This window comes from Lynx rufus, unplaced genomic scaffold (assembly GCF_022079265.1).
Source record: "Lynx rufus isolate CCGP_SWC_20201006 ecotype Redwood Valley unplaced genomic scaffold, mLynRuf1.p SCAF_4, whole genome shotgun sequence".
Classification (NCBI taxonomy): Eukaryota; Metazoa; Chordata; class Mammalia; order Carnivora; family Felidae; genus Lynx; species Lynx rufus.
In genome coordinates this window covers 66,028,760-66,047,145 of record NW_025814856.1, presented here as the reverse complement: position 1 = coordinate 66,047,145, position 18,386 = coordinate 66,028,760, and the positions used below count along the sequence as shown (strand labels likewise).

At 49.6% G+C, this 18,386-nt stretch overlaps 1 protein-coding gene across 1 annotated transcript in view; it reads left to right on the top strand.

The window, feature by feature from the left end:
* Nucleotides 1–18,386, top strand: part of COBL (cordon-bleu WH2 repeat protein) — a 172,365-nt gene that overhangs the window by 105,531 nt on the left and 48,448 nt on the right. The window contains exons 8-9 of the mRNA XM_047095215.1: nucleotides 1,496–1,634; nucleotides 5,401–5,574. Coding sequence (XP_046951171.1) covers nucleotides 1,496–1,634; nucleotides 5,401–5,574 — 313 coding nt within the window. The remainder of the gene's footprint in view (nucleotides 1–1,495; nucleotides 1,635–5,400; nucleotides 5,575–18,386) is intronic.

Below are 18,386 nucleotides of genomic sequence, written 5' to 3'. Positions count from 1 at the left end.
TTTTTTCCCCTTCCTTTGCTTATGTAATTTTTAACTATAAATTTACCTTGCGAGGGGCGCCTGGGTGGCTCAGTCGATTGGGCATCCGACTCTTCATTTTGGCTCAGGTCATGATCTCACGGTTCGTGGGTTCGAGCCCCGCGTCTGACTCTGTGCTGACAGCACGGAGCCTGCTTGGGATTCTCTCTCCCTCTCTGCCCTTCCCCCACTCTCACTGTCTCTTTCTCAAAATAAATAACAACTTAAAAACTTTAAAAAATAAAAAAAATCTTATGTTGCGATACATTGCATATTACTGAGAACAATTTGAAAGGAGACTTTTTATACACACACGTGCCCACACCCACACACCCAGGAAACACCAGTCCCGACCCAGAATAGGAATGAATTTCCCTCCGTGGTCGTGAGTTCTGGAACACGCACTGGGGACCCGGGTTCATGTGCCAGGAAGCACCAAGCATAGAGCAGGTACCACAGCGGGGTGGGGTTGGTAGGCAGCCCTCCCAGGGCAAGCCCTTGAACCCTAGGGACCCTTTGGAAGCAGCTCAGCAGAAGCCCCCTGTGGGCGGGGACAGGTAGAGACGGGGTCTTCCTGGTCATCCGTTTGCATACACTCCACACTTGCACACGCAGGGTTGTCTCAACCAATTTTCACTGCTGAGAATGAACGCACGAAAACTCCGTAATGACGAAGAGAGCAGATTCCGTAGTCTTTTCCAAACAAAGAAATGCAGTCAGCGGACAAGGTCTCACACACTAGAAGAGCGTCCCTTCCACCATCAGACCCGCCCGGGACTGACAGCCTCCCCAAGCTGTGAATTTGGTGATGTTAGAAGTATTTGGTAGGATTCGGGTTTCTGCGCGGACGGGAGCTGGATGTCCCATAGGCTGGCGCCAGGAGCCGCACCCTGACAAACTTCATTGTCACTGCTGGTCCAGGGGTGGCGAGTCCGTGGACGGTTACTAGTCCTGGTGGCTCGGGAACATGCAGGGGCAGCAGAGCAGGTGGAAGTCAGGGCAGAGGGAGCCCTGGGCCGTCCCCTTCTGCTCCCCCTGCAAGGGCACAAGTCAGGGTGGCCCCAGTAAAGTTTCCAGAAGGAATAGTTCTCTTTTGCATTTAATTAAGGGCTGAGTGTTCCCCTTTCTCATATTTATGCTGAGGGGGGGGTTCCCAAGTCCCCTGACTGGCCTGAAATACCTCGGTAACATGGGGCAGAGCCCCAGCTCCCGATGCTTCGGGGGGCAGGGCAGGTCTTGGGGATGTCTGAGTATCCTTGGGCCACCTGAGGACCACTCCTGGGCAGCATGGCGAACCCCCACACCGGGGCATCCGCCACCTGCCCAGGGGCCCCAGGAAGGAGTCTGGCAATCTGCCAACCCTCCTTCGAGCCCCGCATCACATGGGCCAGCTTCTCCAAGTGACGTGGCCCCGTGCACGCTGCCCCCTGACAGAAACGCCCTGACGCTCACCGCTGCCTTCCTTTGGGCTTCCCAGGTATCTCTGGGGTCACAGATTGACTTGCAGAAGAAGAAGAGGCGGGCGCCCGCCCCCCCTCCGCCGCAGCCCCCGCCGCCAAGCCCCCTGGTGCCCCCTCGCACTCAGGACCAGGAGGAGAACAGGAAGAGCGCCACGGGTGAGTGTGTCCGCATGCCTCTGAGTCTTGTCTTGCGTGGAGTGTTATCGCTGCCCTTAACCCCTGCAGTCGCCTCGCCCACAAGGGCGTTAACTGGGGAAACATTTATGCTAAGGAAAGAAAGTCTGGAAATAAACACTTGCAAGTCCATCCTGAAGGCCTGTTTTCCGGGCATCGTGGAGGCAGGTGGAAGGCGGGGGGCAGAGAGGGTGGGGGATGGCTGAGGCAGCTCGGGAGAGAGCGAGCGGGGTGTGCACGTGTGTGCGTGTGTGTGTGCATGTGTGATGCGTGTCTCCCTGATGGAAGGATGTAAAGTTCTTGGGATGACGTCCATGGAAGCTGTTTCGAAAGGCCTCTGGTCCCCAGGAGATTCATAGATCAGTTGACAACAGTGTAGTAATTTCATGACCATCCTGTTTGAAATTGATCTCCCCTTTTATATCTGTAGCAGAGACCCTGATACTTTTTGAGGAAAAGAGAACCCAAAGGAAAGAGGATGGAACCATAATATCTGTGAGCAGAGAGACCTATTAGATCATTAAATGCCACCAACTCATGTTACAGGTGGCACAGAGAGAAGGGACCGGGGTCTCCAGCTCTATTAGCCATGGATAGTTCATTTAATTTAAAATTTTTGTACTGTCTGTTTGTTTTTGAGAGGGAGGGAAAGACAGAGCGCGAGCAGGGAGGGGCAGAGAGAGAGGGAGACACAGAATCCGAAGCCGGCTCCAGGCTCCAAGCTGTCAGGGCTTGAACCCATGAACCTCGAGATCGTTGACCTGAGCCAAAGTCGGACGCTCAACCCACTGAGCCACCCAGGCGCCCCTGGTGAATGTAATTTTAAAACCATTCAGTGTTTGTTATTTCATTTATGGAGGAAAAGGAAGAGTAGGGGTTTCCTGAGATCATGGGAGGATCAGCTCACGACAGAGGCCATCCGACGGCCATGCCCAACGCCATTCACTCTACTCAGCACCCTCATGTTTTGGCCTTGACCTAATGGCTGTGGCCCCCAAAAAGAAGCCCCCCAAGGATAAGTGCTTGCATCGTCAGTGTCCCAAACTCCAATACAAGCTACTTGGCTGTTTGTAGCATTTTTTTTCCCCCTGGTCAATACCTCTCTTCTGATATTAGCCTTTCACAGCCAGAGACGTGGTTATCCTAAGGACCAGTAACCTATATTTCACGTCCGTTTTTTTCTTTTTACCAAAGGAAAATACCATCCTGTTCGCAGAGCACATGATCAGTAGCTCCTCGAAATAAATCTGGGGTGTCTCCCTCTTTTATGACGAGACCACCATTCTCCCTCCCGAGCTCTCACCCACTCTTGCTGTAAAGGGATGACAGCTCGGATGTACAGTCCCTTGTCACAACCTGAGGAAGCGTCCACTCTAAGTGGTGGTGTGGCTGTGGTTGAGCCCTGCCAGCCTCCAGGCCAGACATCCCGTTTCAACCCAAGGGAGGCCCCCCCAATTCGGCTTTGAAGGCCTGATACTTGGAGGACCTGGCCCGGGTGTGGGCAGGCAGCCAGCGCCCACGGGTGTCACAGGAGAGGGAGGCGGGTGTTTGCCGAATGAAAACCGTAGGGACAGTTCCCCTGCAAGGAGCATGTTACAAAGAGGAGTTATGGACGGCAGTGATGCACTACTCGTCTCTCTCTGTCTCTGTCTGTCGTCCGGGAACTTTGGTTTGTGAAGGTGGAGAAGGAAGCCAGAAGCCCCCTTCCTACTGAAAGGGACCTTGGCTGCTTTGGGAGCTCAGGAGGGTGGTAGAGGTCATGGTGGCAGTTTTCAGTGAGACTTGTGTCCCCATCAGCAATCCCCATGAACTCACAACACGCTAGCCGCCCACAGGCCACTCTTTGAACCAAAGTCTAGGCTTTACATTAACAGATAAAAATCTTAAAAGTAGCCCCTGTTCAGTCACACACACACACACACACACACACACACACACACACAAGCATCTTTCTATTCTGATATCTAGATATAAAAGGGGGAAAAAATTAGAACTTGCACTAAAATAGTATTATTTTACTGGAATTGAGTCTGACCCAAATTTCTTGGCAAACAAAAATAAGCTTTCCAGTAGAAAAGCTTCCGACACAAAGCCTCTTCCTCCTACGTGTGTCACCCTAGGGGGACGCCCTCTCATTTAACGTTACTTACCTGGACCAAACAGATAGCTCTCACCCAGACCGATCATGGCTTCTTTGCACTTGGAAGGGAGAAGTGATGTCTAGCTATGGGGACATCCATATTTTTCCACGTTGGAAGAACTGTAATCAAGAGATTGGATATATCTCTTGATGAAGAAATTATATTTCTTAATCTTTTTATTAATAATCTGATGATGGTCATGAAACACAGAATGTATTCATTACAAGATGATCCTAAACATTAAAGCTTGGGGGTGCCTGAGTGGCTCCGTCGATTAAGCGTATGACTCTTGGTTTCGGCTCAGGTCAGGATCTCACGGTTCGTGAGTTCAAACCCCACATCAGGCTCTGCGCTGACTGTGTGAGTCAGCTTGGGATTTTCTCTCTCTCCGTCTTTCTCTGCCCCTTTCTTCACTCACTCTGTCTCTCTCCCTCAAAATAAACAAACATTTAAAAAAAGACCTTCAGACATTAAAGCTTGAAGAAAACGTTTCTAAGAGAAATCCTAGGAAGCATGGCTTACGACACAAGTGATTTATATGGCTCTGTTAAGTCACTGCTTTCAAAAATCTTAGTAGCAGAAGAAAATCATTTTCCTATAAAATGGCAGGCGGATGCCCAGTGTGTCAAGAGCAGAGAGGGATGCCCTGAGGGTTCCAGGGTCAGATGGAGCACGATGCCACCCCGAACACTTTGCCCAAGTCACAACCCTCTTCATTTTTTTTTTAAGTTCATTTATTTTTTGAGAGAGAGAGAAAGCATGAGCGGGGAGGGGGGTGCAGAGAGAGAGAGAGAATCCCAAGCAGGCTCCACACTGTCAGAGCCCGACACGGGGCTCGAAGCCACGAACCACAAGATCATGACCGGAGTCAAAGTCGGACGCTTGACCGACCGAGCCACGCAGGCGCCCTGGGACCCTCTTCAAATAAAGTTTGAAGACTCTTACCCTAAACAATGGAAGAGATTGAGGATATAAACAGGCTTAAAGACGTGAGCTGAATTAGTGGTTCTTCGATCTGCAAGAATTAATCGGTAAAAGTAACAAAAGTAAGCTAAAAGATAATTCCGCAAACCTAATACAAACAAACCTGAATAAAAGGAGTTCCTTTTAACTTAACGCAGCTGCTGAGGGGGCTTTTAAGAATAATTAATTTCAAGCCCAGCATCGGAGAGGAGTCGTGCTTGCCAGAAACACACGGCAAACAAGAAGGTATCACCAGATTGGCCCAAGGCGAGGACACCGTGTGTAAAATTCTGAAGCATGAGTGAGATTGGATTTGATGCCTTGCGAGTTTGAATTTGGTCCCGGGGCGTGGCTGGATTTTGTTGGCAGGTGCGGTTCCATTTGGTGAAGTTGACTTTTGACACCGGGTGTAGCTGGACTTGATGACAGGTGTGGTTGGATTTGATGCTCGAGGTGAGGTTGACTTTGGTACCGAGTGTGGTTGGATTGGATGCCGGGTGTGGCTGGGTTTGGTGCTGGGTGTGTCTGGATTGGTGCCATGAGGCTGTGTTTGGTGCCTGGGGGAATGATGCCACGTGTCCCCCGCTGGAGGGCAGAGTCTTTCGGCTTAACCTTCTGAAGTAACCCCCGTTGATTCCATGTAGGTGTTGGACGACGGCAGGTGCCACAAAAGCCTCCCAGAGGCACTGCTCGGGGGCCCCCCCAGTTAGTGCTCCCCCCACCCCCGCCCTACCCTCCTCCTGACACAGACGTGGCAGAGCCTCTCGGCTTTCCTGGGGAAAGTGCTGGTTCCGAGGCCCCCGACCCGAGACCCACACGTACGTGCCTCTCGTTTCCTTTCCCTATTCTGTGCTCTGGTCACCCGTGTCAGGGCTGTGTTTCCAGACTTTCCATTCTTGCCTCGGGGTGTTTGTGGCTTTGTTCTCTGGCTTTTCTTTCCAAATGCTCGATGTGGTGTGTCCGACGTCACAGTGAATGCACTCTGAACGCTATGCAGGGCCCCGCAAAGAATGGCGTAACTCATTAACCACTCACTCTGGGGTCCGACCTCTGCCAGAATCGTACCGGGTGGGTGGAGACAGTCTGCTAGGAGCCACCGTTCCCCACATGACAGCCAACCTCGCAGTGTCTGGGGAGAGCGGGAGCCCACGCAGTCCAGCTCAGCACGTCTGTGATTTTGCTGTGAAGCTTGCTCCGGCCAGCCGTGAGCGCCGAGGAGAGCCACGTTCGAAACCAGGTCCTTTGAATCGTATGGTCAGTGGCCAGGCAGTACTAGTGTGGAAAGGGAAACTGAGGCAGCAGAAGGGGAAGCAGCTTGAGCTCCGCCTAGCAATAGCCAGAATGAAGGTCTCCTTGTTTTCTACCTCTTGTCACACCCTGGCTGAGATCGGGCTTTCTTCCCTGTCTCCAGAGATTCCTTTAGGACTTCAGCAAGTACTGCATACAGCACTCCCGCCTCCAGACGCGGGAGTCCTTTTATAGATTCAACCGTCTATGTTCCGATGGCGTCATCGGCCCACCAAGCCCGTGCTCGCCCCTTTCAGGATGCCCCAGCTCGGTAGCGAGACTTCGTCATAAAGGGGCGCGTTCCCTTTTCGTAATAGCCCCGTGTCACCCTGCCTTCCGCCCAGGGAGCAGCTGGTGCCCGTGGGTGGGTGCAGCCTTCCGGTTAGGAAGTTCGTACTCTCCTGCCGTGGGACCCCTTGATCTTTCTCTGTCTTCTCTGGAAATGACGATTAACTCACTGCCAGCTTCTGGGTAAAGAAGAGGATGGCGGGATTACTTACCTACTCCTGTAGGAAAAATCATCCGGATTCACTTCCTCTTTCTTTACAAATACTGCCTTTCCATCCTTCAGACACATTTGATCCTCTTGACGTTGGACATGCTTCTGGAAGCAAGCACTTTCTACAGGGCATTAAAAAACAAAGGATGAGACATTCTCGGTCAGAAAGAGAACAGCTGAGGCGCAGATGACTCTGGAGCTGTGCCGTCTCTGAAGAGATCTTGAGCCCCACGTGCCAAGGCCGTGGGCTTTGGCGGTCTACACCGTGGCTGCCGTCCTCGCGCACAGATTCTCATCCGTGGGGGACCCGGTGAGGGAGGAGTAGCTGAGGAAAAATGACAAAGCCGAACACAGCCCGTGGGCAACCAGGGATCGGTCACGAGACCGACCTGGGATGGGAGAGTCAGGCTTCCTGCGCTTCCCCACGTCGGAGCTGATGCTAACCAGCGGGCTCTCACTTCCTCCTGTGCTCGAAGGGTGCTCTGCTGGGGAGACCGCTGGGCAGGATCTGGGGCGGGGGCTGCTTACAAAGGCGGGCATCAGGCTTGGGGACGAAAGATTTCTCCCACTGTGGAATCCTTCCCCGCCCCTGCCCTTAGCAGACTTTCCAAAGGAGTCGGCAGGCAACAGACAGGAGATGAGGTTCACCGTCTTGCTTCACGGCTCCGTTTCCGCTGGGGTTCTGGAATATTCTCTCCATGCGTTCATGTCCCCAGACCCTGGTCATCAGAGCCTCCTTTGCCCTCCGGTCACCATTCCTAACTCCCTGCCCTTCTCTTCGCCTCCCGTGCAGCCACAGAAATGCCAGTAAAAGGGTGAGGAAGGGCAGGAGGCATGGGGGCGGGGGATGCTATGGGGTGTCAGCGCCTGCAGGTAGCCAGGGCTCCGCACATGCTCCTCCTCTTCCTGTTCCCGTCCTGGCTGCTCCTGCACCAGAACTTGGGGCATCCAACTCAGAGCTGTTCTTTTACCTAATGAGCAGAACTTTCTTGCCCATTTTCTATAGCAGTAAAACCTGGGATCTCCTGGGGCGCCTGGGGGGCTCAGTCGGTTAAGCGTCCGACTTCGGCTCCGGTCATGATCTCACGGTTCATGGGTTCAAGCCCCGCATCGGGGTCTGTGCTGACAGCTCAGAGCCTGGATGGAGCCTGCTTCGGATTCTGGGTCTCCCTCTCTCTCTCTGCCCCCCCCCCCCTTGCACACACACGTGTGCGCACACACTCTCTCTCTCTCTCTCTTTCTCTCAAAAACAAATAAACATTAAAGCAGTTGTAGAAAGTACTGTATTAAGAAGAAAAAAAAAAAAAAAAAACTTGAGATCTCCTGCCCAAGCAGGCAGAATGCAACCTGGCCTTCTTTGGTTCAGGAGTTCAGAGCAGTTAAGGAAAACAAATCGTTGGTTGTCTTCGGTCTTATTTTTTCACAAGATGTTGAAATTGGGGCACTATCTTGTCTCGAGGGAGCTACGGGCTGTTAGCACATGAATATTGGGTGCGCGTTTGCACCCCTTGCAGGCATCTATATGTTACCTACTCTTCCAGTTAGATTTCAGGCTATTCGTGTGTGTGTGTGTGTGTGTGTGTGTGTGTGTAAGTTTATTTATTTATTTTGAGAGAGGGACAGAGCGCACAGGGGAGGGGCAGAGAAAGAGAGAGAGAGAATCCTAAGCAGGCTGTGTGCTGTCAGCACAGACCCTGACGCTGGGGCTCGAACTCACAAACTGAGATCGTGCCCTGAGCTGAGATCAAGAGTCAGTTGCTTAACCAACTGAGCCGCCCAGATTTCTGACTCTCCGTAGCTGTGGAGGGAAGCTCCATATAGACCCTTTCACACCGGCCACAAGCTCTTGTCCACTTCCTCCTGCATTCGGCGTCAGATGCACGTTCCTTGTGAAAGAAACGATACGCTCCTGGTGGAGACGGACCCTGACTACTGACGACGGCTGGGCGGTCCACGAGGCATCTCAAGTGACACCTCACTCAGACCCCACCGTAGCACGGGGGGGTAGGTTCTGTCCCTGGGAGAAACTGAGTCAGAAGGACTTCCATCCCTGGCCCGGGGTCTTACCGCAATATGGGTACAGCAGGAATCCTCATTAGCGTATGTTTGACCCTCAGTCTTGGTTCCGTCCACCCCCATGCTGTTTTCGCCACCAGACCAAGAACCCCCCACGGAGGCATCCTTTGGCTTTGCATGATGATTGTTGTTTCTGCAACACAGAGTATAGTCCACTCGGGTTGTTAGAAAGACGAAAAATGCATTTTGTTGAAAATCGTGAGCTCGTCCAGCCTTCATGGATAAAAAGAAAGAGCCGGTAGATGATGGTCTGTACACGGGAAAAGCGTAAGAAGATGTGAAATGGGTCTTCCAGGGCGCTGCCCTTCATTCTGATGTCTCCAGAACCTTCTGTTCCAGCCGTTCCCTAGCCCCGACCCTGACCTCTGTAGGGTCTTGGTGTGATCTCCGTCCTCATGCTTGGCTGGCACCACATTCCCGTCCACCGCCAGCCTCCCCAGCCGACCTGACAACGAGCTGGATGCCTCGTTTCCCGTCTTCGTGCTTAAGTGCCACCAGCACGTGACACACGGCCACGAAAACCGCATTCGCCTGCAGCCACGCCACCGGGAGAAGACCTTGTGGTCTGGGTCGATGCCGCTTTTGACTGTGACCCCTGCACTCTTTTGGAGCCAATGTATGGTTTGTGGGCAGAAGAGCGGTGAACATCCGTTCACGTGTGTTTCTGGCTCCCAGAGGCCACCTGTGTCCAGCCCGCTCCCCGGCTCCCCCTGGGTACACCCCGCATGGAGATCAGGTTGATGTGAACTTGACGTGCTCAACACACCCCACCACCGCCTCAGGAAGCCACCCCTCCAGTCAAGATTTCTCCCCCATCTGGGTGTTTCCTCCCCACGTTGTATTACACGCACTTGAATGTGCTGCTCTGCTAACCACTTGGAGGCTGCACCGGTCTTATTTCCTATTGTATCCGCTCTTCAACGTGATGCCTGACACACAGCATAGATTCAGTCGCAGAACATACCAGAATAAGTCTCGCTGTCCATCCTAAGTATCACACTACGATGACACTCAATGTTCGATTAGCTTTGTCGAACTAAGATGTTTTCCGGGCTCAAGGGCATCCGGTCCCTGCTTCGCTCTGTCTGTGGGGTACTCTCCGTAGGGTCAGTGCTCATCCACACTCGTGGTTGTACTTGAGAAAGATGTGAGGATCTCAGTAGCGGTCAGCAACCCAGACTTCGCCACTTTCTTGTTTCCTGCTCTGGCCTACCTGTTAGGATGCCTTCAGTGGTGTGGTGGATACCGCTAAAGTGGGTCCCAACGGTCCCCGCCTCCCGCGTGCGCCCCGTTGTACAACCCTCTCCCCTTGGACACGGGCTGACTTCAGTGACTGACATCAAAGAAGAGAATATGGCAGAAGTAGTGGGACGTCACTTGTCACTTCTGAGGTTAGGTTAAAAAACAACAACTGTGGTTTCCATCTTGGATACCCTCTCTGCCTCGCTCACTCCGAGGGGAGCCAGCCGCCATGTTGAGAGATGCTCTGTGAGGAGACCCACGTGGCAAACAACTGAGGGAGCTTCCAGCCAACAGCCAGTGAGCGACTGAGGTCCTCAGCCCACCGAGCATGGGAACTGAGTCCAGACAACACCCTGTGGAGTGAGTCTGGAAGCTCCCTCAGGAGCCCCCATGGTTGAGACCACAGCCCAGTTGGTACCTTGGCTGCAGCCTTGTGAGGGACCTTCTGTCAGAGGCAACCAGCCAGCTGTGCCCACAGAAAATTGGAGATAATTAATGCTTCTTGTGTTAAGACTCTGCTTCTTGAGGTAGTGTGTTCTGTGACAACAGACGCCCAAAGGAAGAGAAACGGCTCTCCAGCCCTCCTCCGCAGTGTGGGGAAACTTTCATCTCCTTGAGCTGGAACCCCAGACTTCAGTGAAGCCTAAAGTTGTCATCAGGGACTGAGGGTCGACCAGTATCCTCTCTAAATCATCTTTGGGGTCGACCTCCTCCTGCCCGGGCTGGTACTGAGGGGGCTCTGACTGTTCCACACACCATATCCAGACACAAGAATTTTCAGAGGAGGAGAGACCGTGTCTTCTAATGGTTTCAGGGGGAACCTTTCCCAGAAGCCCCCCAACTGTGGATCTTTCTCTTATATCTCATTGACCACAGCTGGGGAGTAGCTGACCAGTCTCTGGTGAGAACAGAATCACCCGAGATGATGGAAGCCCAACCCGACAGCCGGGAAAAGGGTCAACTTTCTCTGGCATGTGGAAGTCACTTGTCAACACTCTGTTAACTGGACATAGAGGGGAGGCACGCTGCACAAACGGCCCCCAGTATCCACCATCTCAGGTCATGACCCTTGGTGTGGTTGCCCTCTGAAGAGCGGAGGGCACGTTGTGAGTGGGAGCAGAGAGAGGCCCATGAGCCAATGGCGGAGATGAAGTTGACGGTGAAAGACGGCACGGCCAAGCATCTGAAAGTCAGAAATGACCAAGGAACTGCCCTCCTCAGGGGACACTTTGAAGGCCGGACTGGCCACTTCACGCCTGGCCTCCGCCTACATTTCTCAATTCCTGCTTCTGCAGACCAGAGAACTAGTGGAAATCGGAACTCCTAACATTAGCACATGCCCACTTGGTACCCAGAGACTAAAGAGCCTGGTTTCCTCGTAATCTTTTTAGCTGCTAAGAGGATATCAGAAGTGTGTCTGGCCAATCCACTTTGGGATCCCATGTCTCATTTAAAATTGCCCGCAGGGGCGCCTGGGTGGCTCAGTCAGTTAAGCGTCCTACTCCTGAGTTCAGCTCAGGTCACGATCTCATGGGTTCGTGGGATCGAGCCCCACTTCGGGCTCTGTGCCGACGGCGTGGAACCTGCTTGGGATTCTCTCTCTCCCTACCTCTCTGCACCTCCCCCACTTGGGTTCACTCCCCCTCTCTCTCTCTTCCCCAAAATAAATAAATAAACTTCTAAAAAATAATAAATAAAATGACTTCCTGCTATAAGCAACATAGTTTTATCTCTTGTAGAGTGAGCTTCTGGTAGGATAAAATGCAGCCTTTTCAGAGTCAGCTGGGGGCCACTGGGAGGTGTGTGTGCCCAGCTCTCAAGGTCTTTGTCCCTGCTATCCCCTGGGGCAGAGCTGAGTCTCCTCTCCCCTGGTTCCTGCTCGCAGCTCTGTCCTGGCAGCTGAGGCCAGGACGGCCTGTGGAGTCCAAGTCGGTATTTACTTATTGCCCATGTAGGAGAAAAACGACTGAGCTGTGTCACCTCTCAAAGCCTTACGGTGCAGAGGTCCTCGTGAATAAGTCTCCGGTGCTGTGCTGAGCTTCTTAGCATGGTTATAGTGACAGTGAAATATAGTGACAGTGACATGGAATATAGTGACAGTAGAATATAACACGGTTATAGTGACACATCCCCTGGGATGTGTCCCGTGGTCTATGGCCTATTAATGAGCTTTCATATTAACCTTTGGACACCTAAGCATGTACATAGCGGCTTCAAGGGCACGCCTAAGCCAATGTGATTGTGCATATGGATTTTTTCCCTCTAACTTTCTAATCAGCTTGCTTTCTGCTGACAGTTGATTTCGGTTGCCCCTTCATTTTGAGTCACGATGATGGAGGCTGTGTCACTGGCTCGCTGGATTGTGTGTTGACGAGATTTTCAGAGCTGGTAATGATTGGGCTGCTAACACATCATCCATTACATATTCCAGTGAGAAGCACCTGGAGATTTAACGATCAATGTGTAGAGAGTTCAAATTACTGATCTGCAATTTGCTTTATATTTTTTTTTAATTTTTTTTTCAACGTTTATTTATTCTTGGGACAGAGACAGAGCACGAACGGGGGAGGGGCAGAGAGAGAGGGAGACACAGAATCGGAAACAGGCTCCAGGCTCTGAGCCATCAGCCCAGAGCCTGACGCAGGGCTCGAACTCACGGACCGCGAGATCGTGACCTGGCTGAAGTCGGACGCTTAACCGACTGTGCCACCCAGGCGCCCCGCTTTATATTTTTTAAATTAAACCATTCAACGACTGTCATCTTCCTATACATCTTCCTATAATAGGTTTGAGTAAGTCAGTCTTTCCTTGGCCATTCATTGCTGGGGTTATTGGCAAAGGATTTTAAAGGCGTACAGGAAAAAAAGGGTCCCTGTCCTCTGATCTAAATGACCTGTCAAGTCAAGACAGCACTGGTGACACCATGGTGGCCTCTAGGTGATTGGTTTTCAATCTATGAGTAAGTATCCCATTCTAAAGAATTGTAAGGAGTTCTAGAATAGAGAAATAAAATGAGAGAAATCAGCTAGCCATTTTCGATTACAAAATAGTCATTTGAGTGTGCTTAATAGAAAATTAATAATGTATAATATGATCTATAAATATATAAAAGTATATTTAAAATGTATAATGTAATATAATACATATAAAATATGACCTTTTAAAAACATGTATATAATATAATGCACATAACGTAATACAATAAAATGTATAAAATGCATATGTAACATATAAAATAATAATAATTCATATTTTAGGCAGTGTGACTCAGCAGAAGAACTGAGAATCCAGGACTACGCCGGGCACGGCTCCGCGATTCACTGGCTGTAATCGAATCCCCACACGCTGGGTCAGATGCTCGCTAAAGACTCTGGCTCAGCGATCAGCCGTGAGCTTGCCCGAGCCCAGAGCATAAAGCAGGAAAAGATAGACAAGAATTTTGCTGACGTCCCTTAAATTGGGACCAATCCTCTTTTTAACGTCACCTAAGCCCCTGCTCTAAAATTTGAACCCAGACACTCCGCCTGTTTCAAAACAAAGCCATTAATCTTCACGGCTGTGACACCAGTACAATTCTGGGAGTCTCGTTCGGGGTGGAAGCAAGCGCCCTTGAAGCCTGGCAGGTGTGCAGACTTCAGGGCGAGCCCAGGGAAGTGCTCTGGCCCTCGTCTGGCGTGTGTTTGCCGCTTTCCTTCCCGGGGCAGGGCAGCTGGCCCACCCAGCGGCCCCCGCAGCCCTGGGAAAGCGCAAGTGTCCGGGAAAACAGGAAGCGGATAGTGAGCAAATGGAAGGAAACCAGTGACTGTGGGAGCAGAGTCTGTCCCTGCTCAGAATCGCACTGGGGAAAAAAAAAAAAATGGAACTGAATGTCTAGCCTGTTAACATGGCTCCTTGCAAACCATTAAGTCCCCCCAACATGAACTAAAGACTGACGGCTACTTAGAAGCAAAGCAGTGAGAGACACGCAGTAGAGCTAGGGATACGCATTCTTAAAACTCCCGTGGGCTTACTTCTTCTGCTAGTTACTTTTTAGTGCTTTATTTGCGAGCCGCTGTGTCCCTGACTGGAGAGAGAATTGAAGAACTTAGTGACAGGTCAGTACAGCAGGTATGCCCTGGGCCTGACATCGGTTAGCGAGAGCAGACTGTTCGAAATTTCAGGAATTTTGCGAGCCGATCGCTAAACAGAGCTATTATTGAAAAGTCAATTATGGGGGTGCCTAGGTGGCTCAGTCGGTTAGGCGTCCGGGCTCTTGATTTTGGCTCAGGCCATGATCTCACGGTTCATGAGATCGAGCCCCATGTCGGGCCCGGCGCTGAGAGCTCAGAGCCTGCTTGGGATTTTCTCTCACTCTGTCTCTGCCCCTCCCTGGCTCTCTCCCTCTCTCTCTCTCTCTCTCTCCAAACAAATAAACATTTTTTAAAAAGTCAATTATGGGGGCGCCTGGGTGGCTCAGTCAGTTGGGCGGCCGACTTCGGCTCAGGTCATGATCTTGCGGTCCGTGAGTTCGAGCCCCACGTCGGGCTCTGTGCTGACAGCTCAGAGCCTGGAGCCTGTTTCAGATTCTGTGTCTCCCTCTCCCTGACCCTCCCCCATTCATGCTTTGTCTCTCTCTGTCTCAAAAATAAATAAACGTTAAAAAAAAATTTAAAAAAAAAGTCAATTATGTAAGCTGACAGATGATATTAAAAACAAATATAACCAATACTGAAATTTTATCACTTCCTAATGACTTTACCACATTTTTCTATTCCTGGAGTTTTGAGGTTTTTATATACGTTGAATCAATATGATTCAATCATTTTACGACAGTGAAAACACCACATAACAATGTGCTACTGCACATCCCTTCCCAATGCCACATTCGGTGACTCACATCCAAACATGGAAATCATCGATGGAGGGAGCATCCCTACTGAGGAAGTTGGCGAAAGTTACACATCATGGCTCGATTTGTTGTCTTGTTAATCATCTAGGGTAAGAGAGGGATTAGAGGGTGCTATCAATACAGATTAAATACAAAAGCATGTCATATCATAGACGGTACCTTGAGAAGAACACCCAAAAAAGCGGAAAAAAATTTTTCTCTCATCTTTCAACACCCATGATCTGACTCAGGAGGGTCATTCCCGTGATTGGCCAACAGGCTAAGTCCCAACCTGGGACTTTTCACGGTTTCATTTTCATCTGACTCCTTAATACAATCTGTTGTCAATCTACATTCATTTCGAAACTACACATTTGTCAGAAGTGGTTAGAGGTCGGCTACAGACCAAAGAATTTGGCAAAAAATAAATGAAAGCCTTCTGTGAGAATAAATTAGTTATGTAGCATTTACAACAAAGAGTATCGTATTCTTTTATTCTCACTTGTAAGTTTTGTGCTACCCATTCTTTAGATCAGTAAAACTTTCTCTATCAATCTATTGATCGATCGATTGATCTTTCCCTTTTCTTTTACCCTAGAGAGCTGGTTACTAACCATTTACCAACCTACCAATGCAAGGGAATGTCACATAGATTTAGGAACGCTGATAGCAAATTTACCTTTGATTTCCGTAACCCGCTTCCCAAGCCCCGTGGTGGTCACCGAATCACCACGGGTGTCTGTGTCTCTTGAAGCTTTCGCTTGTAGCATGAAGGAGTGACAGAGACAGAGCATGAGTGGGGGAGGGGCAGAGAGAGGGAGACACAGAATCTGACAGCTCCAGGCTCCGAGCTGTCAGCACAGAGCCTGATGCAGGGCTCGAACTCACGGACTGTGAGATCATGACCTGAGCCCAAGTCGTTTAACTGACTGAGCCACCCAGCCGCCCCGGAAAGCTTTTTTTTTTTTTTTTAACATCAAAAGTTATGAGAACTTCTTTCTGAACTCATGTAAATTTCAGCTCTGTGAAACGAGAAATGGACAGCTTGATTTTTCAGGGTTGTTGTTAAATATCATCACTTGATTAGTTCAGGAGGGAACAGAGTAGGGACAAAGCATTCCCCAGCCGACACGCTCATCTTCTAGATTATTATTTCAGGATTTGTCTGAGATGGTGTGAATCTGGACACAGCCCCTCTTCCCTTCTTCATTGTAAGCCCTATCCCGGAGACCCTCAGGGCCTTAAGTTACTGGCAGGGAATGGCCCTTTATCAGATGGGTCAGTCTCCCACTGAGAAGCTTCTTGGAAGGGGTGTGCTCCTTCAGAACAGTAGAACTCAACATGCACGTATAGATGAAGACTTTGTCTGACTCACTTAATCAATCTGTGTTTTCTCAATGGATGCCTGAGCCCTGCTCAGGAAGGACATTATCAAGGTTGGGATGGATTGGTCTGCCATCCAGGGTGTGAAGAAACTATAATATCTGTTTCCCCCTGGAGCTCTACTGGGGGGGAGGGGGGGGTGGGTGGGATTCCAGGCCAGTGTCTCTGCCTGCAAGGTCTTTAAAGAGAAGTTTTGCAGCAAATCCGAATCACTTTATTTGACAGTCTGGAAGACAACAGTGAGTTCAGTGGCGCTTATGATCTAGTCCTTCCAGGGGATCAGTAGACCTTTTTAACCACTGACATCGACAAAAGACGAGGAGGAAATAGAGGAAATCATAATCACGTGATGTGGCCCATCCATCACTGTTTACACAGCGTTAAGTCTCCAGGGGCTTGAAGGTGAATGATGACGATGACATTTATTTTGCCGGAGTTTGTGTTCATATTTTGCCATTTATTTCCCTCCCCCCCCCCCCCCACAGTTTACTGCTGTGCGTCATTCCCTGCTCATGCCAAGCGTTTCTGATGGAGTTCCCTTCCTGGAGCGCCATACCTCTGACTTTCCTCGTGCCTCTCCTGTCCTGACTCTCCTTCTCCTGTTCATCCACCTGTTGGCATAAAAGGGCTCCTTTGTACCCCCGCGCTCTACTTTCTCTAGAATTCACGTACACGTGCTTAAACAACAGAGATTTGTGTGACCGACATTCGTATTTCTTCGCAGGAGGTAAAGCCTCGTATGTGTAAATTCCAGGTTGATGACATTGGCCTGTCTGACATGACCCTTCCATTGGCTCGTGGGTATGTTTCTGTTCAGAGCCTTGCTTGATTCTGATTCTGATTCTTAATTCAATGTCTCTTATTTGATACTCAGTCGCAGGGTGTCTTCTCCATTTGCCTTTAGATTGTGTCCACAAATTGGCCAGTGTAGTCAGTTTAGATACACTGGAAATATTCTGTCTCCCTGGTAAAACTAAGTGCCTAAATATATGAACTGTAAATATAATCTGTAGGAACTCACAACTACTTACACACACACACACACACACACACACACATTCAGGGATACATAGGACCCAACGTTTTGTAAGTGTTTTTCGGAGTTTCCTATTACTGTGTTCTCCACCATGTAGACAGTTTACAGAAAGAACACAGAGGAAAGAGGGTGTCACTCACCTCACGTTGTCATCCACCGCTTATTCACCAAACATGGAGAACTTGCTTGACGGTAGGCATTGAACCAACTTTGGGGACTAGCGCGATGAACGGCACGTGACCCCTGCCCTTGGCTTTCACTACCTGTGGTTCCCCATGCCTGTGAAAAGAAATGATGATAATTCCATTTGATAAATGCCAGTCTGGAGGTTTGTCCAAGTAGTAAAGATGCTTAAGGTTATGATGAACCATGTCCCCATGGGCGTGTTGCCTGGTCTTTCCGGAGTGTAAGACGTCTCTCCCATGTTGAGAAAACCTAGCCAGTTACTGGGAACCAGCCACCTCAGCAGTCCTAACACCACGCAGGTGGGAGTAATCACATTAAGATTCAGGGTTTATGAAGAAAGACGTGCCCTCTTTGATGAATTTTGATCATTGCGCAGAGATGTGCTTGAACCGGGGAGGCTTATCATGTATCTCTCCAGAAGATTTTTTTTAACTGTTATTACTCAAAGTAAGAAAAAGAAGTGTTTTTTTACTTGTATGACTGTTGTCTGGTTGATCACAATAAAAATGTTAGTGCTGACTAATGTAGGAATTACCGCAGCAGATGTTGGTATTAATAGTTAAAGAAATATAAGCTAGCGCTCATAGAAATATATAGCTAGAGCTATATATAACCAATCTGGTGCCATGTGTTGGTGGAAAAAACAACCCAGAAAGTGACAGGAACTACTCACAAAAAAACATAGAACAAGTTAATGCTTTTTTGTTTTGTTTGTTGTGTTGTGTGTGTTTTTTTTTTTTTGCATTTAAATAAAGAACTTTTGTCTGATAAGTAGCAGTCACTTGACCTCAAATCATTAAGTGGGGAGAGTCTAAACAAGAAAAGATAATGTTTACCTGAACGTTGGGGAAAGCATCAAGATTTATGACCCAGACATTAAGATTGTAGAAGATCGTATATAATTATAGCAGTAAGCATCTGTGTGAGAAGTAGCTATTACGCCAAAGAGAAAGAGCCGCAGAAAATCTTAAGGCATAAAGAAAACGGGAAAGTGATATTGCTCATAGAATTGTTGGTTAGGAAAACAGAAAATATAACAAAATGTATGTCAAGC